The 27,335-nt window shown below is 37.4% G+C and overlaps 1 protein-coding gene and 1 long non-coding RNA gene across 3 annotated transcripts; both read left to right on the top strand.

The window, feature by feature from the left end:
- The first annotated feature begins 5,161 nt into the window (after positions 1 to 5,161).
- On the top strand, positions 5,162 to 7,485 carry LOC133816498 (uncharacterized). Its single transcript, XR_009885288.1, has 3 exons — positions 5,162 to 5,261; positions 6,842 to 6,926; positions 7,399 to 7,485. It is a non-coding gene; the product is annotated as an uncharacterized LOC133816498 (long non-coding RNA).
- Positions 7,486 to 12,814: 5,329 nt separating this feature from the next.
- LOC133816499 (uncharacterized) lies at positions 12,815 to 14,728 on the top strand. Of its 2 annotated transcripts, none has more exons than XM_062248958.1 (3): positions 12,815 to 13,002; positions 13,539 to 13,637; positions 14,138 to 14,728. In XM_062248958.1, exons 1-3 carry the CDS (start codon positions 12,874 to 12,876, stop codon positions 14,297 to 14,299), a joined length of 390 nt encoding a protein of 129 aa, XP_062104942.1. In that variant the 5' UTR covers positions 12,815 to 12,873; the 3' UTR covers positions 14,300 to 14,728. The 2 variants fall into 2 exon arrangements, with proteins under 2 accessions (XP_062104942.1, XP_062104941.1); XM_062248957.1 differs by lacking the exon at positions 12,815 to 13,002 and adding an exon at positions 13,270 to 13,460.
- The last annotated feature ends 12,607 nt before the right edge of the window (positions 14,729 to 27,335 follow it).

A 27,335-nucleotide genomic window follows, 5' to 3' on the forward strand; every position in this document is an offset into this window, starting at 1 on the left:
CTTGCTCGGTGTCACGGGCCATCAACTTGACTCCTCGAATTGACTGAATGTGCGACACTTGTTAGCACTCTCAGCTAGCAAGTCAGCCTAAAATTCACACCTGCGGCAAACAAACCCAACGGTTAGCCATGATACAAGTCTCGCACATGTAAGGGTAATGACGAAGCATGAGCAAGCACAAAGCAAGCCATCCAAAGGCAACATCCCACACAAAAACTAGAGCATACAACATAGGCAAGTGGCATGTGATGGCCCAACAAAGGTAACAAACAAGCAACACATGCACCATAAAGGAAGCATACATAAAGGGACATGGATAAACATCGTTTTATTCATATAAGGCCTTGATAGGGCAAGGGAGTACATAGCTTAAGCCCCTATCTGCTAGTGGCCATGGTGCTTCTCTAAGTCACCAGGTAACCTCCCCCTAAGGAGCATTCTAAGGATATAAAGGCTTCCCAGGAACATATATGATTTTCTCCTGGGAGACATATACATAATTACAAAAATGTCATTCCCTACCCTTGAGGTTACTTGGTGCAAGACTTGACTAATGATCAAGCACCAAGGCATGCTCATACATAAAAAAGGTCCCCCCCAGAGGTGTGTCATGTCACAGCACATCACACTATCCCCCACTTAAATCTTCGGCGTCCTCGACGAACCTGCTCCTTGCTGATCTTCAATCTTCTGCGTAAGCTTGTGCAAGTCCTTTGCCCTTTCCCAGCAAATTTCTTCATCTCTGAGCCCTTTCTACTTCACCAAAAAATCTTTCTTCTTCTTTCTGTCCATGACCACGGTCCTCTCTACTAGGATTTCTTTAGGTTGTCTGCTGCTTTGTGGCTCGACGCTGACTCCTTCTCTGGAAGACTGGTTGCAAGCTGGGTCTTCTGGATCTTCGTGATACGATTTGAGGTTGCTGACATGCAAGATCTGGTGTATCTTCATCCATTCTGGTAAGCTAACTTTGTAAGAGGTTAGGCCCACTTTCGAGATGACTAGAACATGACCCTCGTATTTGTGGACGAGTCTAATGTCCTTATTCCCTTAGAATTTAAGTTGTTTGGGCCTCAACTTGATCATCACTAAGTCACTTGCTTAGAATTCTAGTTGTCGTCTTTTCTGATCTGCCCACTTCGTCATTCTCTTAGAAGCCTTCTCCAGATAGGCTCGGGCAATCTCGGTGGTTTTCTTCTAGTCTTTCATGAAATTAAAGGCTCTTGGATTTCTTCCTTGATACTCATCAAGTGTGTGGGGTAATTGTAGCTGCTGGCCGTTGACAACTTCAAAAGCGCTCTTGTTTGTCAAAGAACTCTTCTGAGAGTTGAAGCAAAATTGAGCTATGTCTATTAGTTGCGGCTAGTTATTTTGGTTGGCGTTGACAAAATGCCGCAAGTACTCTTCTAGCATCCCATTGAATCTTTCAGTCTGCCTGTTTATTTGAGGATGGTAGCTCAAGAAAATGTTTAGTTGTGACCCCAAAAGGTTGAATAACTCGGACCAAAAGGTCCATGTGAATCTTCCATCTCAATCACTGACTATATTTTGGGGTACTCCCCAATACTTAACAACATAGTTAAAGAAAAGTCTTGCTGTCTCTTCTGCCGAGCAATACTTTGACACCGGTATGAATGTTGCATGCTTTGAAAATATGTCCACGATCACTAAGATCACACTCAATTATCCTATCTTCGATAGACTAGTAATGAAGTCAAGCGACACACTCTCCCATGGTCGGATTGGGACTAACAAAGGTTCCAACAACCCTGGTGTCTTGTGTCTCTCCACTTTGTCTTGCTGGTAAGTGAGATAGGTCTTGGTATACTCCACTATATCACCGCGCATATGTGGCCAGTAGTACCCTTGCTTCAACAGGGCATGTGTTCTCTGCCACCCTGGATGACTCGCCCACAAGGTGTCGTGACACTCACTCATTAGTGTCCTCCACAAATCTCCCTTCTTTGGAACATATAAGTGCCCACCCTTGGCCCACAAAAGATCGCCTTCCACTCAAAACTGGTGAGTCTTTCCTTCTTTTGCGAGATTCATGATGGTCTTCACCACTAGGTCTTTCACCAAGTTCTCCTTAAAGTGCTTTGGATGGGAGTAGTCATCGTGCTAGCCGACATATTTGGTAGCAATTTTAGAGCTGCTAACTCAGCTTTGTGACTCAGGGCATCAGCTTCCTGGTTTAGATGGCCCGCCTTGTGTTAGAAATGAAAGTCGAATTCAGCTATGAACTCATGCCATCTTGCTTTCTTAGGGGTAAGCTTTGGCTGGGTGAGGAAATGACTCACCGCGACATTATTTGTTTTCACCACAAACTTTGACCCCGACAAATAGTGCCTCCACACTCGTAGACAATGAATTAATGTGATAAGCTCCTTCTCTTGTGCATAGTACCACCTCTCTACCTCCGTAAGTTTGCGGCTTTCATAATTAGATGCATCTGTCTGCACTTCAAAGGGTTTAGTGACATCTGGTAAGGTGAGGACAGGATCTCACATCACGGCTTCCTCCAGACTCTCAAATGCTTCGACACATCTATCGGTCCATGTCCAAGTGACACCCTTATTCAAAAATTCGGTCAAGGGTGTCACTCTTCTTGAATAACCTTCCATAAATCTTTGATAATAGTTGGCTAAACCAAGGAAAGAGCGTAGTTCCTTCAAATTGGTGGGGGCCTTCAATTCTTGAATAGCCCGCACCTTCTCTAGATCCATGCGGATCCGACCACGTTCTACAATGTGGCCTAGGAACTTGATTCTCTCTTGTGCGAAGGAGCACTTCTCTCGCTTCACATAGAGTTGGTTATCTCTAAATTTATGAAACACTTGAGCTAAGTGTCATTGATGTTCTTCTATTTTGAAGCTATAAACAACAATGCCATTTAGGGAAACTTGGTTCATCAACGTACAGAATGTGGCTGGTGCGTTTGTCAGTAGCCCGATCTCAAATCCAGTTTTGTAAAGAATTTCACTCCACTTAACTGGTCGAACAAGTCTGCTATCAAGGGAATGGGGTACGTATTGCGCACTGTCACCTTGTTGAGAGCCTGATAATCAATACACAGTCTCAAACTCCTGTCGTGCTTCTTCTGAAATAGCACGGGTGCACCAAATGGTGCCTTCGATGGTATGATGAAGTTTGCCTCTAGTAATTCCTTCAACTGCTTCCTCAGTTGTTCTAGTTCAGGGGGCACCATTCTATAGGCCGCCTTTGCGGGTGGTTTGGTTCCCGGCACCAGTTCGATCTGGTGATCAATCCCTCTTCTAGGTGGCAAGGCTTTGGGGAGTTGATCCGGCATAACATCTCCATACTTCTTCAAGACCATTCAAATTTCTGGTGGAATGACTTCATCCACCATATCCTCATATACTGTGGGTAGGGAAATATACATGGGTTCTTATCTTTTCACCCCCTTCTTAAATTGCAAGGCTAACAACAACTTAGTTTCTGGGGGCTGCTCCACTTTAGTAGGCACCATTGTAGGTGTCTCTGCCATTATGAGTAAACTTCCCATAGCTAGGATGGGAATGGCTCCCTTCTCCATAAGAAAGTCCATACCTAATATCACATCAAAGTCATCCATTCGCATGACCACCAAGTCAGTTTGCCCCTCCCACAAGCTGATCTTCATGTTCACCTTCTTAGCCATGCCGGTTGTGGCTAAGGCTTCTGAGTTAACCGCTTTCATGCGGCCATAGTCCTTCTCCCATTTTATTCCCGGAAATTTAGCTTCGATCTCTGAAATGAAGTTGTGAGTGGTTCCCATGTCGATCATCATGCTTTCGACCATTTTACTATTTAGAGTGGCGTCCATATACATTAGTCCTTTTCAAGAGTCTTCTTCACTTTTGCACCATGTTTCTTGAGAGCATTTAGCATCCGGAGGGCACCCATGTGCGTATATTCCTCATCCTCCTCTTCGTTGGCTTGTTCCCCTTGGGAAAATGATGCTTGGAGGGCACTCATCTTGGATTTGTGAGGACATTTTGTCGACTTATGCGGTTCGGTAGATATCCAACATGTAAGAGGCTTCTTGAACGAAGGGTTACTACCTTTGTTAGGAGAGTTAGACTCCACAATCCTCTTCTCTCCTCCAACACTCTTGCCTACAAAGACTTTCCCGACTTTTTACCCCCAACGTTGCTTCCACTAGGTGAAGGATTAATCTTCTTTGATTGAATATTCCCTGATGAGTAATCGGTCAGTCATTCTGCAGCAGCTTGAGCAGTGGCCAGGTCAGCCACTCGCTGTCTCTCGAGCTCTTGCTTTGCCCAAGGCTTCAAACCTTCCAAAAAATGTAAAGAGCTTGTCCACTTCAAACATGTCTTTGATATCAAGCATCAACCCAGAGAATTTCTTCACATATTCTCGGATTGTTCCAGTGTGCTTCAGCTCTCTCAATTGGCGTTGAGATATGTAGGCAAAATTTTCAGGGAGAAACTGGGTCTTCAATTCTCTCTTTAGATCTTCCCATGTTGCTATGGTACATCTGTCGTTCTAAATGTCATCGTACTTCATCCTCCACCACACTTTGGCATCCATAGACAAGTACATTGATGCCATGGCGACCTTGCCATCTTCTGATTGAGCTCTCGCGGCTCTGAAGTAATGCTCCATATCAAAGAGGAAGTTCTCTAAGTCCTTTGCGTCTCTAGCCCACTACACCAAATACCTCTTTCTATAATACAAAATTATAAGCTAATTGGAAAAGTATTATAATAGGTAGCCTAAAAAGTTAGAAAGTGGTAAAGTTAAAATGGAGGGAAATAAAAAAAAATTGTTGGGTAAAGTTAAAATGGAGGGAAACAAAAAAAAAAGGCAAATGTAAAAGTATTTTTTAGCAAATGTAAAAGGCAAAGGCTCTGAAAGCTCCGCCGCACCATTTTTCTCTGATTCCTCTTCTGCTCCGCTGCAAGAGCTGCTCCGAAAGCTCCACTTTAGTTGATTTTGCTTGACGTGGCATCGGCTTTGCCTTAAGCCAGGGATTGTCAACATTCTGGTAGGCGTACCCGAGCTTTCTCGTGTCGAGGCAGTCTCAGATCTTGACTCAAACTAGCTAGGCATTCTCGTCGTAGAACAAAAACCTGGCGTTGAGCCACACTGGGTCAGTGAAATCTCTTCCTTTTCCTCCAAGGGTTTTCCACACACTCAACAATCGGTCAATGTTCGAGTGGTGGGCAAAGAATATTGATTGATAATTGTTCTTCTCTACCAGTCGTGGGACCACCGGCATCTGCAGGGCTCTAGTCAAGGTATCTGTTCTATGTTTAATTGATAACTGTACTAAAGGTTTTGCTCTTTATTTTTAATTGATTATAGGTTCCATGTCAATTTGTTTGGGTTAGTTTGCTCTGTTTGCTTGTATAATTTAGGGGTTGTCAAAATTTTCAAAGTTTCTATGTTCTCTAAGCTTAGTTTTGATCCAATTCATACCAACCATCTAGGGGACTCAGGAAAAAAATGTAGACCAACCAGTAAGACATTACATGGAACAAGTCCTTAAGATAAAAAAATAAAAAATAAATAAAAAAGTCAGAAGTCAGTCCCTTAAATTCTTGTATGTTTCTTTGAAAAATTCAGTTCAATCACATAACATACACATATATAGTGATATAGGAAAAGAAATAAAATATGTAATTGTAATAACTATTTACAAGTTAGAGCTAATGATCTCCAACTTATAGTTGTCCCTATGATAAAGGCAAATGATCCTCCAAGAACAATCATGAGCTGAAGACCAAACAAGCAAACAAGTATAAGAATTTAACTTAGATCATTGTGTTTGATTTAAATTAGGTTGTATTTTTGTTGTTGTTTGTCTTCTTTGAGTCTCGTTAATGAAGATGTAGATAGATTTTTTTTTTCTTTCAAATCACGACTTATTGTTGTCAATCACAACTGAATTGATATGTTGCTCCTTTTAAACATAAAAATTTCTTTCTACAGTTTGGTTGCTGAGAGATGTGTCTAAAATGAAAGGAAAATTTTATTCACTGTTGTGATATTTTAGGGAATCACATATTTTGGATACCCTTTTGGTTAATATCAATGTTATAGTTGGTAACTAATTATTTGAAATGATAAATCATTTTGGAGATTTGGGTTGAGCATTTTATTTTATTTTTTTATAGTAAACACTAAATTTGATCACCAACACTCTTGATATTTGAGTCTCATAACTTAAATCAGACCAATGTATAATTTGACTCTGATTCTAGTAGTGTCATCATGCCAATGGATGATTTGATTTTGATTATAGCTTTATAGAACTAGTAGTAGCCATTTTCATGGCTCATATTCTGAGGGATATTTTTTAAGAGCTTTGCTTTCCTTTTAGTCATTACAGAGATAGCAAAACTAGGAAAGTTTAAAGATTGATGAGATGTGCAAAGTATTTCCAAAACAGGGGAAATAAAACTTGCATTACTTAGTATGCGGCTCATATATATATATATACACATAGAATTACATGGGTATGTATAGATTAGAATGCTTTACAACTTATGTAGCTGAATTAGCACATACATATGGGAGGAAATTCTGATGTTTCCATAGCTAAAACTGTATATTAATCTATTACAACAGATATATTTTAATTACCAAAAGTTCGCATGTTTAAGCTTAACTAAACTAGAAAACATAGGTATTTGAAAAATCTTGCTTATTAAATGAGTAGGACTTTCAAGTAGTTAATATATCATATATATTTACACAGTCACAACAGTAACTTCTCAAGGGGTTCATGCTATCTGTTTGTTAGTGTGACCTTTTTCTATTAGTATACATTATAAATTCAATCTATTGTACTCACTTCGTTTGGACCTTCTTATAGGCTATATAGATCATCAGAATACACCGACCAGCGGATATCATTTGATATTGAACCACAAGGCCAGCATCTTGGTACAGGTGGTCAGGTAGCATCTCAACTTTCATATGGCCAAGTACTTTCAGATTTTGATTATAATTAATTGAAGAAATTACACTGTTTAATTGTAATTTTATTCCACCATACCATCATATTCTCAAGTTGCTTTGGGTTGGCATATTTTTAGCATGCCTATTCCCAATTTCCCACAATCTATCGCCAAATGAATCTTAGAAGTAATCTAAAATATATGCAAACCCATAGAGCACCCATCCAAATTTCAAACAGTGCAAAGCCTCTTCACATTAATACTTTTGTGTGTTGCAAAATGATTTAATTAAATATCTAAAGTGGTTTAAATATAATTTTATATTAGGTTAATTTCTTATCGTGACTGCTGCAAGGCATAGGCCGAAACACAATTTTAGATGATAGTTGAAATCAAATGAGATGATTGCAAGTTTCCCTAAGCAAAAAAATCCTGCATTTTTTCTTCTATTAATTTAATGTTTTGGTTTCAGGATGGTTCTATTCATATATATGATCTAAAAACTGGGCAATGGGTATCAAGCTTTCAAGCTGCATTATGTATACTCTGGTCCACTAGATGTGGAAAAATTCGTATTAGAGATGACTTACGCTTTCCTTTATAACTTATTTTTGTATGTGTGACGCCTCAGATATTGTCAATGGCTTCTCCTTTCATCAATTTTTGCCAATGGCTACCTCTTCATCAGGGCAGCGTAGGTTTGTTGTTCCTGGTGATGGCGAGGAGGATTTGCATTTGGGTGGTAAAATTTTTATTCTTACCAGTTTTTTTTCCCTCTAGTCTTAGCACTTTTGTTCATGATATGATACTTGTGTCTTCTCTCTTGGAGGAGAGCAAGTTCATACTTTTGCCTGGTCATGTTCTATTAATTCAGTAATTTTCTTGATTCTGAACGCAACAGAATATATGTGAACATGTTGAGTTTTGACACTTGAATTCAAGTATTCAACTTTTCTAATGTGCAAGTAAATACGTGTATATATTTTTACTCACCTTTAAATGCTCATCAAAGGAAAATGTAGCTTGTATGATATAGTGTTGTTTTGCTATGTTTGGAATTTTACATGCTGTATCAATCTAAAACAAATGATAACGTTGTGATGGTGAGACATGTGGATTAAATAGATGCCGATATCTTAAATCTAACATAATTAAAAAAAGTATTATAGCTTTATATTCTTCAGATTTCTGCAGGTATTATAGCTTTATATTCTTCAAATTACGTCATTGATGATTGGTTTTATATTCCATTAATAATCAACTCATTTTGCATCATTTTTGTTTTGGGGTGAAAGATCCTATGAAACAAGCACTAGGTAGGCTTGTTTTGGGTTGGTTGGGGAGGCTTGCATTTCCTCCATCTGGAACCATTATGGTGCTTCAAGCAAGGCCTTTCTTTTGCTGTGAGTATGTTATGTCATGATGGATAATTTTGATTAATAAAATTTGAGTGTTGTATTGCAATGAACTTGTGTACATTCTTATTATCTTAACAAGTGTTTTCCCATCGTTCAATCCAATCAATGTCCCCAAGGCCAAAGGTGTGTATACAAAGTTTGTGAATTTTCTGTAGTATTTGTGAGTAGTTTATAATTGCTTGTTTTTCCTTACTAAATTTTACAAATTACAATAGAATTGTCCAACAAATGGAAGAGATAGGAGAAAAGCTTTTTGGTATCTAAAGCATGAATATAATGTGTTTTGGTACATATGATCTAATGTTCTAACCTTATTTTGATTAATAATATTGCTATGAACTTGTGTACATTCTTATCTTCATAGGTGTTTTTTCATCGTTTATTCCAATCTATGTCCCCAAGGCCAAGGGTGGTGTGGATACAGTTAATTATAGAGCCTTAGGTTAATGATATGAAACAGTTGGAAACCTTCTTTTACAAGCACAGTTTTTTCTTACATGTATTGGATTACTCAGGTATGATGTAACCAATTTTATCTAATCTCTCTCTCAGATAACATAAAGTGAAAATTACCTGCTTAGATGACATGCCTATCTTCTCCAAATTGTTAAGCTGAAACAGAACAAATCCAATATTCTATTTCAGCATTCATTCACAAAAATGTTGACAATATATTTTGAAAAACTTTTCTTACCAATTTTACTAGACTTGTCTCTCTCAGCTCTAGTATGTACTCTGCAATTTTTACCCCAATCCCCTATAAACAAACCATCAACAGTCAAATACTAAAGATAACGAGAAACAAAAGATAATTAAGTGATTTCAAAAGATGGTTAGCTTTGATGAGAAAGTCTGGCTTGTTACACCAGCTTTAAACATGGTTATCTTAATTGCTAGGCAATGTACCTTTAACTTCAGCAACTCCTCCCTGCAAATACTTCTTAAAATTGTGAAATGTGTGCATTCTTATTTGTTATTTATTTTTATTTTTTTGTTGTACTCACTTGATTTTCAAGTTATTACTTTGCTGTTCTGACTAATCATCAATAGTCCTGTTTATTTTATTGAAACATTTTTATTCTCCTTGTTCAGTTTCCTATTGAATGCTCTCTACCCTGGATGTTGGTGGATTATGTTCTTGAGTCACAGAACGCGAGTCTTATTGAGAGTATTTTAATGCCATTTGACATCTATAATGATTCAGCCCAACAAGCATTAACTGTCTTGAAACAATGTTTCCTCTATGATGAAATTGAGGCTGAGGTATAGAAATTTCTAAAGTAGTTTGAGACATTGTAGTTTTATTCTTGTATTTCCATTTATCCTACTGGGCAATAAGTATTCTCTTACCTTGAGACTAGTATGAATAGAACTGATTTTTTATTAGAGAGCAAGCCTTATTTTTTTAATTTGTAAATATGATTTTGTTTTTCAGCATTTGGGTTAGCATTTATAACTTGAATTTCAAATTGGAAGGTCACTTTTGTTTTAATACTATGAAAATTTCAGGGTCATGTATAGTTTCTCCTTGAAATTAACATGATTTTACTTCTCATTATATAGTTTCTCCTTTAATTTTCTTGATTTTTCCTAACTGAAGACATTGAGACATACAGAGTTTCTTGAATCATGGGGTGACAAGGTATTCAAAGATAAATGGTGGGTGTTTCAAGGTGTGTAGAGTTTCTACTTCTATTTTTCTTGTTATTGAATTTTTGGAGCTTGTTTTCCTTGGTCAAAAATAAAATTTTATTTTAGCAAGAATGAAAGATAAAATATACTGTAGTTGTTGCATCACTTTATGTCTTAATCAATTTTTAGTAACTTGATCTTGGGAATTGGTAGTTTAGTTTGTTGGCTGGAATTTCATTGCATTAGAAAGCTTTAAGGAGTTTAGTTGATACAAGAGGAATTGTACATTCGTGTCTTGAAACTTGAAAAACTTGAAAAGCAGGAAAACCTCGCTGAACCCATTATTTTCATGTTGCTGGTGTGTTCTATAAATTTCTGGATGTCTTTGTTCGTGTGATGTCTAAATAAACACAAGTGTGAAAAGTACAAAGTACATTTGATTAAATATTTTCACTCTAATCATGTTGACTGTGATATACGAAATGGGGAGTCTTATGTAGAATTAAACCAATACTTAGAGTTCTCAACTATAACTTTAATGAAATTTATTTGGAAAATAAAGATGAATTTTTTAGCTACTGTTTTCAATTTTTTAGCTGCTGTTTTCAATTTTGATCCATAGTACAAATTGCAATCTATGAAGATTCTTCTTCTTGATTGAGGAGCCTTATTTTTTTGGTGTGGTAATTATGTTGTTATGCATTGCTATTTTTGAATTTTACCTTTTGTTGGTGATGATGGCTTTGTATTTATACAGCGCGGAGGTCAGACTGTCTCTAAGATTACTCTAGCAATTGTCTCTATTGTTTGGTTAGCTGCTGGAGTTTGCTTTTTCATTGCTTTGCCAAACCATTCCTAGCTTTGGTTGAGTAACATTTTTAAGTAAGATTCATTCTTTAGTTACCTTTCCTTTTCTTTTGGTTAGAATTTTGAGTTTCAAACAATTCAGTTCGATTAAAAAACATTGGAAAGCTAGATGATAAAAGCATTTGTTTTCTTCGATTTATTGGCTTAATCTCTTTATCATAATTAGCTTTAGGTTTCTAAATTCCATTTGCTATGAAATATATTATTGATTCACTTTCTGACTTGGAACTGATTCTTTCCGTTTTCAGCTCAATCCAAGTCTTTATGACAGTCATCAAATATATTCCTCACGTTAGAAATGCCTCATTTCTTTTTTCCCCAATAGAAAAAATATCAATTGTTTTAAATATAATCTTATGTAACATCAGTGATGAAATAATTTAGCTATCGAAAAGGTTTTCTTTTTCCTTTCTTATTACTGTATGAGTAGAGAATTATAGACAGTAATACTATGTTGTCAACAGTTCTTCTATATCCTTTTCCCCTATAAGTTATTTTGATGGTTTCTTTTAGGAGACTGCTCATGAGACAGTAATACTATGTTGTACTTTATGCATGCTTTATGTTTTTGAAGTAATGTGGTGACTACATAATAGTTTCTTATTCCCAATTTTTGTTTCTTAATATTTGAGTTGTTTAAAATATGGTTTGAGTTGCTCCTTTCCGAGAAAGTGTTTTGTCTCATTAGTTTTTTTTTTAGTGTGTTTTTGTCTCATCCCATTACACTCAGTTTAGCTCTTTTTTCTCTGTCCTGGACTGGTTACATTTGTTGAGTTCATGCAAAAAAAATTCAAATTTCACAGCTGCAACTATTCTGTGAAAAAGTGATTGTTTGTTAATCAAAATAGCCATATTTTGGTGCACGTATATAAGTGAACCTTACATCATTATTTATGTACACAGATTTAGAGAGCACTAAGAGAAAAAGAAGAGAGAAAGAGAGAGTTCAGTGAGTTATAGAGGTTGGAATTCTTGTGAGAAGCTTGTTCAAAGAAAGCTAAAACTAAGAACTTTTCTCTTTGTACTGAATCCTTGTAATTATTCTAGATTGATCATAGTGAAAACTCACGTAGGCCAATTCCACTAAACCATGTATATTGTGGTGTTGTTTTGACTACTGTTTCTATCATTCATTAAAGTTTGTGATTTGTTTCTGTTTCTGGCATTATTTCTTGTTTGTGTTTGTTCTTTTTTCTAGTTCGTTTTGTTGGTGTTCTTGGCAGGTTATTAAAGGTTTCAATCACTTTGAATATCATCCTCTTATACTAGGTACACTGACTATGATTTCAAGCTAGATTTCTCGAACGTAGACATCTTAAAAAACCATGGTGAAACAGATATATATAACACATACTTTAATCTTAGCACTAGACCTTATATATATAATTTAGTTAAATCATTTAGTTTAGTTAAGTTATTGAGAGTAATTTTGAGCTTAGTGCTGGACCTTATATGCCTAAATTAGATGAAACAGATAGTTTATTTAAGTATAAAACTGTATCTTACTTTTCTTGATTCTTCTTTGTGGCATGTATATAGTGGTGCCACTTGTATTCTGTATTCATTCTATTCAATACAATTTCATTTTCTTTCATAATATGGTATCAGAGAATTAAACTATTCTAGCTTCATTTATCTCCTATACTTTAAAAAGACAATGTTCAAACTTGTATCTTAGGAATGTCTTTGACTAAATGAGTTATTCTTCATTGGAAATCATCACTTATAGATTTGTAAACTTGATTAGAACAAATTTTAAGGAGCTAGGGTCTGGTCTATCCTATATAGGGTCAAGAAGACTGATTTTTAACACAAAATAACTGTGCCAAATCCATCTTTTTGAAATAACATCCTCTGATATCTATGCACTGTAGTTTCAAAGTCTTCAACATTTTGTAATCATTAAGTAATAACACAACATGTGTTTACATATTTTCAATGGGCAATCACATTAAGTGTAGATTTTTCACTTGCACAACTTATTCAAGTGATTATTCTCCTTAGCACTGGTGGAAAAACTGGTGGTGGATATGAGGCCTCAAAGTACTCAGTCATTGCTTTCCATGGAGGAATTTTGCTTCTTCATGCTATCACAAACAATCTTCCCATATCTTGGTTATCTTTCTTTGGACAGTTGGCTGCTGCATGGAATATTGTTGGTATGATCAAGAGTTTCCCTCTCCTGCCTATACCATACATTTTCCAATTTCTCACTAAAAATTACTGAAATTTTCACTTACTTAGGAGTGTTATTTGTTCTTATTATCCTCATTCCTTCAGTTTTCATTGAGAGAGATTGTGTCAAATATGTCTTCACTCACTTCAACACTGATAATGAGCAAGGAATCAACTACTCGATGACCCCAATTTTTGTTCTATGTAACAGAAAGGTCAGAATAATTCTTCTTGTTTTTCTTATTATTGTAAAACACTTGCACTATTCTTCAGGCAGGTTTCTTCTCATTTTTCCTTAATTGATGTCCAAGAGATGGATGCAATAGTGTCAAGTTTTAATGCTTTTGAAACTAAGGAAGCAGGCCCACTAATTCTAACATGGGCACTGTTTCTTTGTCTGATTTCATCACTTCCGGTAAAAGAAGAAAACAATGTTCTAATGGTATGCATTTCAGTTTGGCTTTTTCTTTTCCCCCCTGCACTATACTGTTACAATATTTAATTAACATTGTATATGCAGGAGATTGATCATATTAGCTATGTTCGTCAAGCTTTTGAAGCTGCATCTTTGAGATTTTTTCTTGAGATCCTCGAGAGTGACTTATTAAATGAGTCAGATGTAAGTTATTTTAGTTTATCTAGGTTCCTATGTAATAAGTTGAACTATGTTTGTTACCTAATATGTGAATTTTTTTCCCTCACTTTATTAGTTTAATATTAGTTTCAAGTCTGTGATCTTTTTTCAATTTGTTTGTTTCCTTAGGGTCCCGTTGCTGGTTATCAAAGTGTATTGAGAACTTTTATTTATGCATTTATTGCATCTTATGAGATCAATATTCAGGTAATTAGATTAAGTATCTTCAATGACCTCAAGTTGTTTATTTTATTTATATTAATATTTTATGTTTTGTCTATGTTGCAGCTGGAAGACAGTACCCTTAATTTGATATTGGATATTCTTTGCAAAGTTTATCGGGGATAGGTTTAGCTGCATAATGATTGTCTTTCAGGGTCATTTATTGATTATTTTGTTGAATTTTCATTGGTGGTTCTATTAAAGTTGACATTTTTCTTTTCCTTCGTAGTTTTTTATTGGATTTATTGCTTTAAATTTTTCAGGAATCACTTTGCAGTCAGTTTTGGGACAGAGAAAGTTTTGTTTATGGTCCTATTCGGTGTCTTCTTTGTAACCTAGAAAGTGAATTTCCCTTCAGGACTGTGGAACTTATTCGCCTCTTATCATCCCTATCTGAAGGAACTTGGCCAACAGAATGTGTGTAAGTTTCTTTATTTCTTTGCATTAGGTTGAGGATTCTACAGTAATTTTTGTACGTTTGTAAACACTACACTGTACTATATCAGCGTAATTGACTGCGAATATGTATCACTGTTTTGTAATTACTTGTTAATGCCCAAATAACTTAAGGTCTAGAGTTTAATACCTGTTTGAGCTCCATATTCTATTACACCTCTCCTTTAAATGAGATATGAGATTCGATGGATCTACCCTAGAAATAATAGTATCATTCTAAATGCTTTTGTAACTCAAATCTCCCAAACTTTTAACATGTTGTCTCAGTAATTAAGCACCTGAACCAGAGATGTCTTTAGGGTGAAATTGAGGCCCCTTTAACCTGAAAATGTTAATGTTTGTTTACTGTAATATGTATCTATTCACTGTGTGATAGCAGTATTTTGAATTTTGAAGTATGTTCGCCTGGTATTGCTTGCTTAGGTCTTATATTGTATACAGTTTTATTATTTGATTCATATTATTTAATTTTTTTTAAGCATATACCTTACCTTTTATCTGCTATTGCAGGAGAAAAATGTCTCTTTCTCCATTAATTGGAGGAGGAAAGGATACTTAGTTTTGAAGGCTTTGTATTGGGTAGCTGTAGAATATTTTGTGCTGAAAGTAGTAACTTTTTAATATGTTGAATATTTAAGACTACTTGAATACTTAAAGAACATTTTGTTGTTGATGACAGTGTTGAATGTTTTAAACTAATTTGTGGATTGTTTATACAATGTTGAATGTTTTTACTTTTTGTTATTTGAAAATAAAGTTCATTTGATGATGCTAGTATATATTAGAAAGCTAATTTTAATTATATAAAAAAAATTAAAATAATAGAATAAGTTAGTGTTATATAAATGAATATATAATGAGAATTTAAACTTATCTAAATATTAAAATAATACGAAAATTGTGTTATACTATTACAATAACACTTTTTATGTAAAGAATTTTGTTATGCAAACTTCATTATATAACACAAAAAATGTGTTATACTAAAATGTAGTATAACACAAATTTATAAGTATTGAAATGGGTTATATAATCGACTATAAATAATATAATTAAACACTTATCTATTTATTAAAATAACACAGAAAGTGTGTTATCGTTGATAGTATAATAACACATCTGTATAACAATGATAAAGTGTTATGTAAAGTACCCTGACCTACGATAACATAGTCAGTCTTAACACATCAAAAAGTGTTATGGTATGTTTTGATAACACATTTTTGGTTTTATTAAAAGCATTTTTTTCTTGTAGTGGCCCCGTCGTAGCGCCTCAGCTTAGGTACCTTTACCCTTTTGTATTCCATACCAATGGGTCCAGTTGCAGGCTAATTTCTGACCACCCTCATGGTAAGGTTCAACTTAGTGTTCATCTCCAGCATCTCGTCCTTCAATGCCTCAACTGACCCCCTACAATTCTATACAAGGTCATTTAGTGTTTCTTGTAGGTCTTTCACCGCTCGTTCCATTGCCTCAATATGTTCCTCCCTCTGAGGACTATTGGATGTACTTGAAAGGTTCTCCCTTCACTCAATTGTAGTTATGCACACAATTTTGTATGTTGTTCGTCTCCGGTTCTAGCCTGACAGAGCTAAGATCCCCGACCCTCTCGTCCAGGCCATCTAGCTCTCTAACACGCCTCTCCAACGGCTTGATCCTTTGAGTGTTGCTCACCATCATGCATGGTCACCAAGCTTTCTCTAACCTAGCTCTGATACCAACTGTCACGGCCCGTCAACTTGACTCCTCGAATTGACGGAATGTGCGACATTTGTTAGCACTCTCAACTAGTAAGTCAGCCTAAAATTCACACCTGTGGCAAACAAACCCAACGGTTAGCCACGATACAAGTCTCGTACATGTAAGGGAAATGACGAAGCATAAGCAAGCACAAAGCAAGCTATCCAAAGGCAATATCCCACACAACAATTAGAGCATACAACATAGGCAAGTGGCACACGATGGCCCAACAAAGGTAACAAACAAGCAACACATAGACCATAAAGGAATCATACACAAAGGGACATGGATAAACATCATTTTATTCATATAAGGCGTTGACAGGGAAAGGGAGTACACAACTTAAGCCCCTGCCTACTGGTGGCCATGGTGCTTCTCTAAGTCACCAGGTCACCTCCCCCTAAAGAGCATTATAAGGAAATAATGTCTTTCCAGGAACATATATGATTTTCTCCTGGAAGACATATACATAATTAAAAAAGTGCCATACCATCCTCTTGAGGTTACTTGGTGCAAGACTTGACTAATGATCAAGCACCAAGGCATGCTCATACATACAAAATGGTCCCCTGGAGGTGTGTCATGTCGTAGCACGTCACACTTAGCAGGGCCACTTTGCACAGCCGTGAGATGATTTATGTGTTTCAATTAAGCGTGTTTATAAGCTGTGAAATGTATTAATGGTTTATATGGCTAAGATGAATATGTTTTCAAACTGGAAAGCATGCAAATTGTTGTTTATATTGATTATTATTATGCATTATGGGGTTTTCTTGCTGGGCCTTGGCTTCGTGTGCTCTATGGTGCATGTAAGGGCAAAGTAAAGGTCGACCAACCTTGAGTTTGAGGGCTTTGGAGTGGTACTTACATGTTCGACCTGCTCGGCCACCACAGTCGAGATATTTAGTGGGTCTTAGAGTATAAAAGTCTATTTTTTTTTGCTTAGACTGACTAGTTTGTACACCCTGAGTGTAATTGTAATTTGATAAACCTTTTTGGGATCCCTTGTAAACGTTTAAAGTTTTTAATGAAAAGTTTACTCCTTTTGACCAAATTTTTTAGTACTTAAACCTATATTTTGCTTTTAATTACACTTTTGGGTCCAAATGACTCGCTTAATGAGTTAAGCACTACTTTAAACACATAGTGTAACAGTCCTAGATTATTAAGGTTGTACAACTTGGTATCAAAGCCACCAAGGCTTTATGGTTCTTCAAGATCGACCGAACATGCACGCTCACTGTTAGATACCTGTTCAATTACTTATTTGAATTATATACCTTATCTGCATGCTAGAATAGGGTGGTTGATATATGCTGTTAGAGCAAAGCCTTTTGATTCTTATATGAGTGTCATAGAGATGCCTATTAGCATTATTGATGCGTGTTAATGCTGTGTTTGTTCGGATTGGATCGTGGGAAGGATTCTGGATGTTGTTATCGTGCATAATAAGCTGAGTCATTGATTACAAACATACTTGGAAGTTATGTCTTCAAGGCGGTCATCTGACTAGGTGGCGCTAATATCGAGGCCGATAATGATAATCAGGGCCAGAACTCTCGACCTATCCCTTAGAATTGGCAGCAAACGTGTGCAGATATGAAAGCAAGATTTTAGAGGCAAGAGGATGAGATGACATGGTTTTGGAAGCAGGTTCTGCTAGGGAATGATGTCATGGTTGCGCCACCAGTAGTGGCACCGGTATAGGTACAACTTGAGATTGAGAATAGATGAAAATTGTTGACTGTAAGAACTCGCCAACCAAGTTAGATCGGAAAACGTATGAGCTTAAGAGTAAATGAAGAGTGGTAAAGAATCTTAGAAGAACTTAGGATAGCTATCTGAACTTAGAATCAAGTTACATATTGTATTACTCCATAGTCTCTGGTTACAATGTCCAATTTTCCAACCCCCTTCCATGATGAAGTGATGTCCTATTTATAGGTGAGATATAATGGCTCTTAATACAAAGTGGTCCCAAGAGGACAAAATGGTACCCTGCCATGCTGCAAGAGGTTATTGTGCAGATCGTAGGGGTGTTAGAAAGGTGGTGGTTGGCTCTGACCTATGTCAAATGCGTGGCAGTGTTGGTCCCACAAAGTATTGTCCTTGTACAACCACTGCTTTTCTGGTGTGGGTTCCTGGTTCGTACTCTGTGATCTCCAAGCTTGTATGTACCTAACCTGATGTACTTCGTACTCAAGCTTTCTCCTCCTCTGCCTTTCTTTGGCCCATTTTGCCTTATCAGTTGTACCTCCCAACACTTGACAAGGCTGATGCGTGGCTCTTGTCTTGGGAGTTAGTCACTCTATATTCTTTAATAACGAACTTCCTCATAACACCCTTCAACCATGGGTAAGGTCTTGCCTTAGCTTCCATGCCCAACTCTACGATCGTAAAACCAAGTGAAGACCTCTTGCATTCGTATTTGAGAGCTCGCGAGATGGTGGAATTGAGGTTCAAGCCACTGTCTCTCACTTAGGCCATGTGTTAGCGTGTGAGGTGCAGGTCTTACAAGACACAGGGTTGTGGGGAACTCAGTGGATAGTGGCATTAGTGCCTCACACAGGCGGCGTATGTGCATGTGAGGCAAGGGCCTCGTGAGATGCTGGGGTGTGAAGGCTTCGCGAGATGAAGGAGCTAGCGCCTCACGCGCAGGTAGCTTATGAGTGTGCGGTAAGGGCCTCACGAGACACAGGGGGTGTATGCGGCATGTGAGGCAAGGGCCTCGCGATATGCTAGGGAGTGAGGGCCCCGTAGAATAGTGGAGCAAGCTCCTCGCACGTAGGCAGCATATGGGCGTGCGTGGTAGGGGCTTCACAAGACGTTGGGGCGCGAGGGAATCGCGAGATAGTGGCCCTAGAGCCTCACAAGATGATGGGGTGCGAGATGCTAGGGCGCGTAGGAAGCATAAGGGGTACACGAGGCGCGAGTCTCGTAAGGTACAAGGGTTACGTGGTGTAAGGACCTCTCGAGGAATGGTTATTATCTTAGGAAGTAATGAGACCGATGTTGAGGTATCTCATGACTCTCAAACCTTTGGTTTTTGCATGAAGAATTGGTCGTGCTTTGTTGGGTTTTATACCATTCACAGGCGCCTCCATTGGCATGATGTATAGGCTTTGCAAGATGCCCCCTCCCAGGCGCACTTAGGTCTACGGCGAGGTAGAGACCTCGTGGGACACTTGGGAGTGCATCCTAGAATGTGGTCTCGTGAGACCAATAGGCACAAGCCCGATGGATTGACTAAGTGACCCTTAGCCATTTGTTTCAATAAGGGACAATCCTTTTTTTCCTTTGCAAATTTTTAGCATCCACAAGAACCACTATATGAGAGGTTCCGGAAGCAGCACCTCCCACATTTGAGGGAGGCCCAGATCCACTCAAAGCTGAGCAGTGGATGGGCATGATCAACTCCATCCTTGACTTCAATGTGGTTGTGGGCAACAACAGAGTGGCCTATTGTAACGTCTTGTGTTTTCAGGGACCTTGAAACGACTCGGGTGGGAATTGTTTTCCCCGAGTTAAGAATATTATTTTAAATAATATTATATTTTGTTTGGAATTTATTTCCATGAGTTATTGCTAGCCAAATTATGAATTTTATGTTTAAAAGTCAAAATAAGACATTCGGTCTTGGACCGACATAAAATCCCTGATCGGGTAAAAATAAAATGAAAAACTATGGCAAATATATTTTGGGCATAAAATACATTCATAAAAATTAAAGTTTGGCCAAAAATAATAAACCTAAGAGAAAATGGAAATTTTAGGGCATTTTGTGTTAAATGCTTAATTTTGCCGAATTGGGGAATTTTATTCCATAAATGGACCTTAGGTTAAATTTTATTGTGATTAATTAAATTAAATGTGATATATTTTAATTGGGTGTACCAAATTTCTTAAGTTTAATCCCATTTTAAAACACTCTCATCTTTTTTTTGTTGAAATCTCTCTTAAGTTTTCTCTCCATCTTCAACCTCAAGAACACTAAGGAAGCTTGGAAGCATTAAGCTTTGGTCTAGGAAGGGTTTTCCCCTAAGGTAATGTTTCAATAAACTAGACTTCTGTAAAGTTTTAACCATAGATTGTTCATTAGCTAATTATCTATGTTGTTGGGGGGAGTTGGTTAAGGTTTTGAAAGGGTTTTGAAGGAGCCAAAGCTAATAGGAAGATTCAAACCTTAAGCAAGAACAACAAGAGGTAAAACGTTTACTTTTTATGGTTGTTATTGTATGGTTTTTATTTTTAAGCATTATTTTGTATATTTACTGCTGAAAGTTTCATATTGGTGATGTAATAAGGCTATGGTAGTTTCTCAATAATTTTTATGATGCTTGTGTATTGATTTTTTTAAATAGGGACCAAAATCCCTAAGGTTTTGGTGAGAACCCTAAAACAAAATACAAGTTTTGAGCTGTGATATCCAAGGGGTCAAGCACCCACTATATATTGATTTTGTAAAATTTAATTGTACTGTGATGTTTTTGAGATTGAGTACATAAAATTGAGCTTTTAAAACACTCAAAATGTTTAAAATGAGTGAGTTATGCTATTTCAAAGTTTAGGTAAAAAAAACTATTTTTTCGTCTTCTTAATTTCAGGACCAAGATTGGATAGCCACTGTATAGGGAAAATGAACCCAGTTTTTTTTTAAATTTGGTGGACATAATCTTGGCATAACCTAGTATTCTACTGTAAAATTTGGTAACAAAATATTGAATGGTTTGAATGTTCTTAATTTCCAAAGTTTGGAAAAATTAAGGACTTGAAAATAAGGTCATTTTTACCTCATTGTTGGAAAATAATTTCACCAATAAAAATTTCTCTTTTTGACCTAAGATTTTACAAAGACCTAAATGGGATACCAAAAATGGAATTGTGAAATTTTGGTAACAATTGGGTACGTAAATTTCAAGTTATGATGTAACAAAGTATGTAGTTAAAAATGTGAAAAATAGGATTTTCACACTTAGTGTGTAAATGAGATTTTGGAACATAACGTAAAAAGTTAAATTTTGCTTATTGCAAGTTAAAACTTGGTAAGTCTTGAAAACATATTTTGACCTAAAATACCACTTTGAGATTAGTGAGAATTATTTTATTAAAGAATTTTTATTCTTCCTAAAAATAAAAGATTTAATTTATTAATAAGTTAACAAATTAAAAGAGGGTTTAAAACCCTATATTTTGAGAAAATAATTGAGTGAATTATTTTTCTAGTAAGTAAACTTGATTAATTGACTTTGGAAAAATTAACTAGTCAAGATGGGAAATTTTTAACGGTTTTCCTAATTAAGATAAATTAGGCAATTTTTTTAAAACTGTTTTTAGACATTAAAACCTTAAAAAAAAAAGGAAAATTAAGAGTTTATTTTCTTGAAAAATAGTTAAGGAATTTAATTAGTATTTTCGAGATATAATACTGGCTAAAATCTTTTATATATTTTACCGACTGTTGAAAGTACGGGTTAGTAGCAGAACTTTTAAAGAATAAGATTTTAAGCGGATTATGGAAAAATACTATTGTGATACCCGAGACTAGATATCGAGACCATAGGGTAGGTTTCCCCGAGACTTAGGGTTTAGTCTCAAATATTTTTGTATGAATTTCCTTAATGGGTTTAAAACCAAATATGGATCTTTAATCCTTACAAATGATTTTAAAAATGACCAAACTGCCCAAAATAATAATAATGAGTGCTATAATTAATCTGAGTATATTGTATAGATAATTATAGTATTGGCTAAGCATAACTGGATTATACTTTGGAGGGCGAAATCTTGCTGAGACCAAAGGAATCCAAGTAAATCAACTTCTATTGTGTGGGTTCAACATGAAACGACTATTGTATTCTATGTTAGTATAGAGACACATGCACATATATACACTGTCGTAGAAAGTTTGTTTAGAGACGTTAGTCTAGTTGGTGCAGATTCAGAAAATATGACCGATAGATATCTATCATATTCTAGACGGCTCATCCCCGTCACAATACTTGATTTTATTTATGTTCGGTTCATTACCGCGACGAGTGGCCAAGAGGTGAGGATTGCTGGTTTAAACCTTGGGGCGCCAAAATGAATGGGACATATGGGCCCTCTTGCTTACTTAATCAGTGAACGGTTAGAACCTGAGCAAGTGCTCTGATAAGTTATTCCCGGATAGTAGTTGTGAATATTGGCCATTCAGTGAGAGTGCCTAGAGATACTAGGGGTTGCCAAGTTTGAGTGAGGTTGTACACCCTAGGGGCAACTGCTCGCCAGCACCACTGATTAACATAGAAGTGTCTGTAAAACCGTGTAACTTCGATTACACTCTTGGATAAGTAGTGATGCCCTAGGTAACGCAATAGTTACCCTCAATGGAGATATTTATTAACTAGATCTTAGTGTTGAGACTCAGTTCTCTCTTACAGATTAGCATTTATGCTGGAGGGTGTGTTACGCCCGAATTGTTGGAAATTGTCAAGCGTTGGTCTCGAATTATATTTTGGTATATTATATATGCTTGCTATGGGATTTTCTAAGTGCAGGGATTTATTTATTGATAAGAAATATTTGTGATATAATATATCTTCTTGTTCTAGGATTTTCTGAGTGTAGGAATTTATCTGTTTATATGAAATAATTTGTCATTGGTTATCAGGCATGACCATATGTTTGCTAGGATGCTTTTGCGTTCTTGAAATTGATTGTGTAAGGTCCGGATGGATCTAGAACCCTAATTCTCTGCATGCTTTTGTTTTAAAGTTGAACTTACTAAGCGTTTTTGCTTACCTAGTTGTTTCCTGTTGAAGGTAAGAACAAGGGCAAGGCAGAGCAGTGAGCGTTGGAGTCTACCTTGGAAATGAACATGTAGACCGACCTTTTGGGAAGCCGTTTTATTTTTTGGAAATGTTGTGTAATTTTCCTAAACTAGGCTCACTCTACTCTTTATAAAATATGTTTGTAATTAAATATTCAGTATGGCCGTATGACTTTTTTTTTTAAAATTATACGGATTTTTGAGACATTATGTTAAATAAAAATATTTATATTTATGCATTATCGAGTCTTGAAAATCTAGGTCATTACAGTTGGTATCAGAGCTCGAGTTGAGCCGATTTTGTAGACAACCCACATGTACATTTCATAAAGACAAACCAACATTCATTGTAAGTACTGTCTTTTCATATATGTTTCCTTTGCTTTCTTTTATTTACCTCAATTCTATAAATTCTAGGTTATGGTCGATATACCTGTGATAGGTGACCTTGTGATAGGATACCTACCCATGATCCCTATGCTTAGGATCGATTACTATAGAATCTTTAACGATGAGAATGAGTGACACTTCGAGTATGATCAACAACATCGGCGTGTCATTCGACAATGGACTCATTACATGACAGAATTCCTTGATAGAGCCAACATACCCGAGTGAGGGAGAGTGTAATATGCTAGCACTTATTTGAGAGGCTCAACATAGATATGGCTTCATCACAGACGTTGACGACTAATTCGTGACACGTGGGACGACTTCCATATGCAGCTCGAGCTAGCGTTTGGGACATGGATTGACCTATCTCCATGGTTGATAGCATACCTCGAGGCAAAGGAGGATCCTGAGAAGCCGAACGAGGATACCGACATAAAGCTGGATATCCTGATTGATAGCCTAGATTAGGTTATACTGTGAGAGTCTTGTTGATACTTTTTGTAAAGACCTTGCAAACCTACTAATTTGTAGGACTTTGGTGTATTTGTAGCAGGCAGATGCAGAAACCCGACGTGTAGTTAGGGTTCTCTTTTTGGATTTATCGTCCTGCTAACTAAAATCCTATGGCATGATCTGTCATGATCATTTTTTATTGCTGGGTTAGTATTCTTCCCTACTATACATTGTGGTATAAGTACTTGCAATGGTGCCTAACACTCGAGCTAGGGGAGGTCGAGTTGTTAATCAACCAGACCCAGCCGAGAGAGCAGTCGTTGACCAAGATGCAGGTCGTGGCTGAGGTAAAGGAAGGGTCGAGGCCGAGGACAAAGAGTACAGCCGGAACCAAATCTAGCAACTCATATAGAGGATCTTTGACTTTGTGGCGGCTACCGAAAGGGAAAAGGTAATCTGCGTTGGTATTAACTTCTTGTCCCTATGCACTTAGGAGCTTTTTGATTTTAAATCAAACAAAAATGGTAAGGATAGGAGCTTAGAGAGGAAAGGGTGCTCCTGGTCGGGGCCAAGCTGCACCTGCTGCTAGAGCTAGAACGTGCCTGTCGCTAGAGCTCCAACCCAAGCTGCTAGAATTCACAAGATTGCTGAGCAGATGAATAATCTATAAAGCCTAGTGAAGACGCAGGGAGCCCAAATTGAAAAAAAGGCAAAAGAGACAGGAGGACGTTGATTCCCTCCAACCTGAAAGATTTAACACCCTTTTGGGATGACTCCCCATGCCACCCAATAATGATTAGAACAACAAAATACCACCTGAAAACAATGAAGAATAGAACCTTGGCCTGAAGGTTGTCATTGAGAAATTGGTACTTCTAGTAGAAGCACCAAGAGCTATCCGAGCGAAACCTATATCAGAAAGGTTCGCCAACCAGAATCTGCCTATATTCGAGGGGAGGAGTGACCCATCAATGGGAAAGGAATGGATCAGTATTTTGGATAGGATTTTCGACTTCATTGGAACTACTGAGAGAGATAAGGTAGTTTATGCAACCTATATGCTGAGAAAAGATGCCCACATCTGGTGGGACACAGCCAAGAAAGGGCATAACGTTGACGAGATGGAATGGCTAGAGTTCTTGATCGTGTGCAATGGCAAGTACTTTAGTAAGGCAGTGATCGAGCACAAAGTGAATGAGTTCACTAATCTGAAGCAGGGAACATCAAGCATGTAGGACTACGTTCAAAAATTTGACCAGTTGTCTAGGTTCGTAAAGAACCAGGTGAACACTGAAAAGAATAAGACCTAGAGTTTTATGAAGGGCCTATGCGGAGACATTGTCAGGTGTGTTGACACTGGTAGAACTTGCCTGGAGACATATGTCGAAGCTATGGAACAGGATCTTCGCTAAGATTCTTAGGCCATGTTAGACAAGCCAGAACCACGGAAGAACAAAGATAGGAGGTACACTCCCAACAATCCCGGACAGTTTCAGGCCAATTAGAATGGCCCAAGGGGAAAGTTCAACCCAAGGTTCGACCAGAACTCGTGGCGAACAAATAATCCAATAGGCACAATGCCGATTTTGGGGGAAATAACAAAAGAAAAGGGGGACCTCCTAATCAGGCAATGGCTACTCCCAAAATATAGACAAGACGTGAGTTTGAACAATGGCCACTATGCAACAAGTGTAACTGACGCCATCAGGGCGAGTGTGGGGTATGTTTTAACTGTGAAAAGCCAGGGCACTTTGCTAAAGATTGCCAAATTCCAGCCAAGGGCAATGGAAATGACCAACATAAACAAATTGGAGCTTCGCCTCGAGTTTATGTGCTTACGCAAAGCGACAAAGGAGCTGGACCATCTGATATGGTGTCAGGTCAGATCTCTATCACCCAAACCTCAGCATATGTATTAATGGATACTGGTGCATCGCATTGTTTTGTATCTGAATCCTTTGTGGAAAAACTAAATAGAAGTCCTGAGCCTATGCATATTATTTGTGGGGTATCCTTGCCTTCGAGAGAGGATATGCTGGTGCGGACATGGGTTAGAATTGTACCAGTTTGGGTTGAAGGTCGTGAGCTGACAATGGATCTGTCAGTCTTGGACCTACATGAATATGATGTCATATTTGGGATGGATTGGTTAACCAGATATGGAACTGTTGTCAATTGCAAGCGTAGAAAAGTGGTCTTCACCCCAGTTTGAGAAGAACCATTCGAGTTCAAGGGTACATCAAGAGAAAAGAAGTGTACCCTGATTTCTGTGATGAAGGCGAGAAAAATGCTGATTGATGGATGCATCGGTTTTCTGGTAAACATAATGGATAAGGATAAAGAGACGAGTTAACAACCATCTGATGTACCGGTTGTGTGCAAGTTTCCCAACATATTTCCTGAAGATATCCCAAAGATTCCACCAGACCTAGAGATCATGTTTGAGATAGAGTTAATCCTGGGAACTACGCCGATCTCAAAGACTCCTTACTGAATGGCGCCAGCTGAACTCAAGGAGCTGCAGTTGCAACTGCAAGAGTTACTGGACAAGAAGTTCATAAGGCCTAGCCATTCTCCGTGGGGAGCCCCGATCTTATTCATGAAGAAGAAAGACAGCTCGATGAGAATGTGCATTGACTATCGGGAGCTGAACAAAGTGTCGATCAAGAACCAATATCCATTACTGAGGATTGACAATCTTTTCAATCAACTACAAGGAGCGTCAGTATTTTCCAAAATATACCTGCGATCAGGCTATCATCAGCTCAAGGTTAAGGAGACGGATATACCAAAGACGACCTTGAGAATCCGCTACGGCCACTACAATTTCTTAGTGATGTCCTCTGGACTAACCAATGCGCCTGCGACATTCATGGATCTCATGAATCACGCATTTCACGAGTATTTGGATAAGTTTGTTGTTGTGTTCATTGACGATATTCTAATATACTCAAAAAGCCAGGAAGAGCATGCAATGCATCTAGAAATGGTCCTCCAGCGTTTTCAAGACGAAAAGCTTTATACTAAGTTTTCGAAGTGCGAATTTTGGCTAAAGAAAGTAAGTTTTCTGGGGCACATAGTGTCGGGAGACGAAATTTCAGTAGATCCTGCCAAAATAGAAGTTGTTAAGCAATGGAAACCTCCAAAAAAATGCTCATGAGGTTAAAAGTTTTTTGGGTTAGCAGGATATTACCGGTGATTTGTGGAAGGATTTTCCAAAATAGCCGCATCAATGACTACTCTCACCTGCAAAAACGTCAAATATGAATGGACTGACAAGTGCGAGAAGAGTTTTCAGGAGCTGAAAACAAGATTGACAACTGCCCCAGTGTTGACAATCCCTAATGGCACAAAGGGGTTTACTATTTATAGTGATGCCTCAGGCCGAGGGTTGGGAGCAGTGCTGATGCAACATGGAAAAGTAATTTCTTATGCTTCTTAACAACTAAAAAAATTACGAGAAGAACTATCCCACTCATGACTTGGAGCTGGCAGCAGTGGTTTTTGCACTGAAAATATGGAGGCACTACCTGTACGGGATACTATGACATCTAAACTGATCATAAAATCCTGAAGTATTTCATCACTCAAAAGGAATTGAATATGAGACA

Source organism: Humulus lupulus, chromosome 2, assembly GCF_963169125.1.
Source record: "Humulus lupulus chromosome 2, drHumLupu1.1, whole genome shotgun sequence".
Taxonomy (NCBI): Eukaryota; Viridiplantae; Streptophyta; class Magnoliopsida; order Rosales; family Cannabaceae; genus Humulus; species Humulus lupulus.

Excerpts from the sequence above, each read along its gene's own strand:
- LOC133816499 (XM_062248958.1), top strand. The coding sequence starts at position 12,874 with ATGAGGCCTCAAAGTACTCAGTCATTGCTTTCCATGGAGGAATTTTGC. Across the intron at positions 13,003-13,538 it reads TGCTGCATGGAATATTGTTG|GAGATTGATCATATTAGCTA; the intron begins GTATGATCAAGA and ends TTGTATATGCAG. Across the intron at positions 13,638-14,137 it reads ACTTATTAAATGAGTCAGAT|GAATCACTTTGCAGTCAGTT; the intron begins GTAAGTTATTTT and ends TAAATTTTTCAG.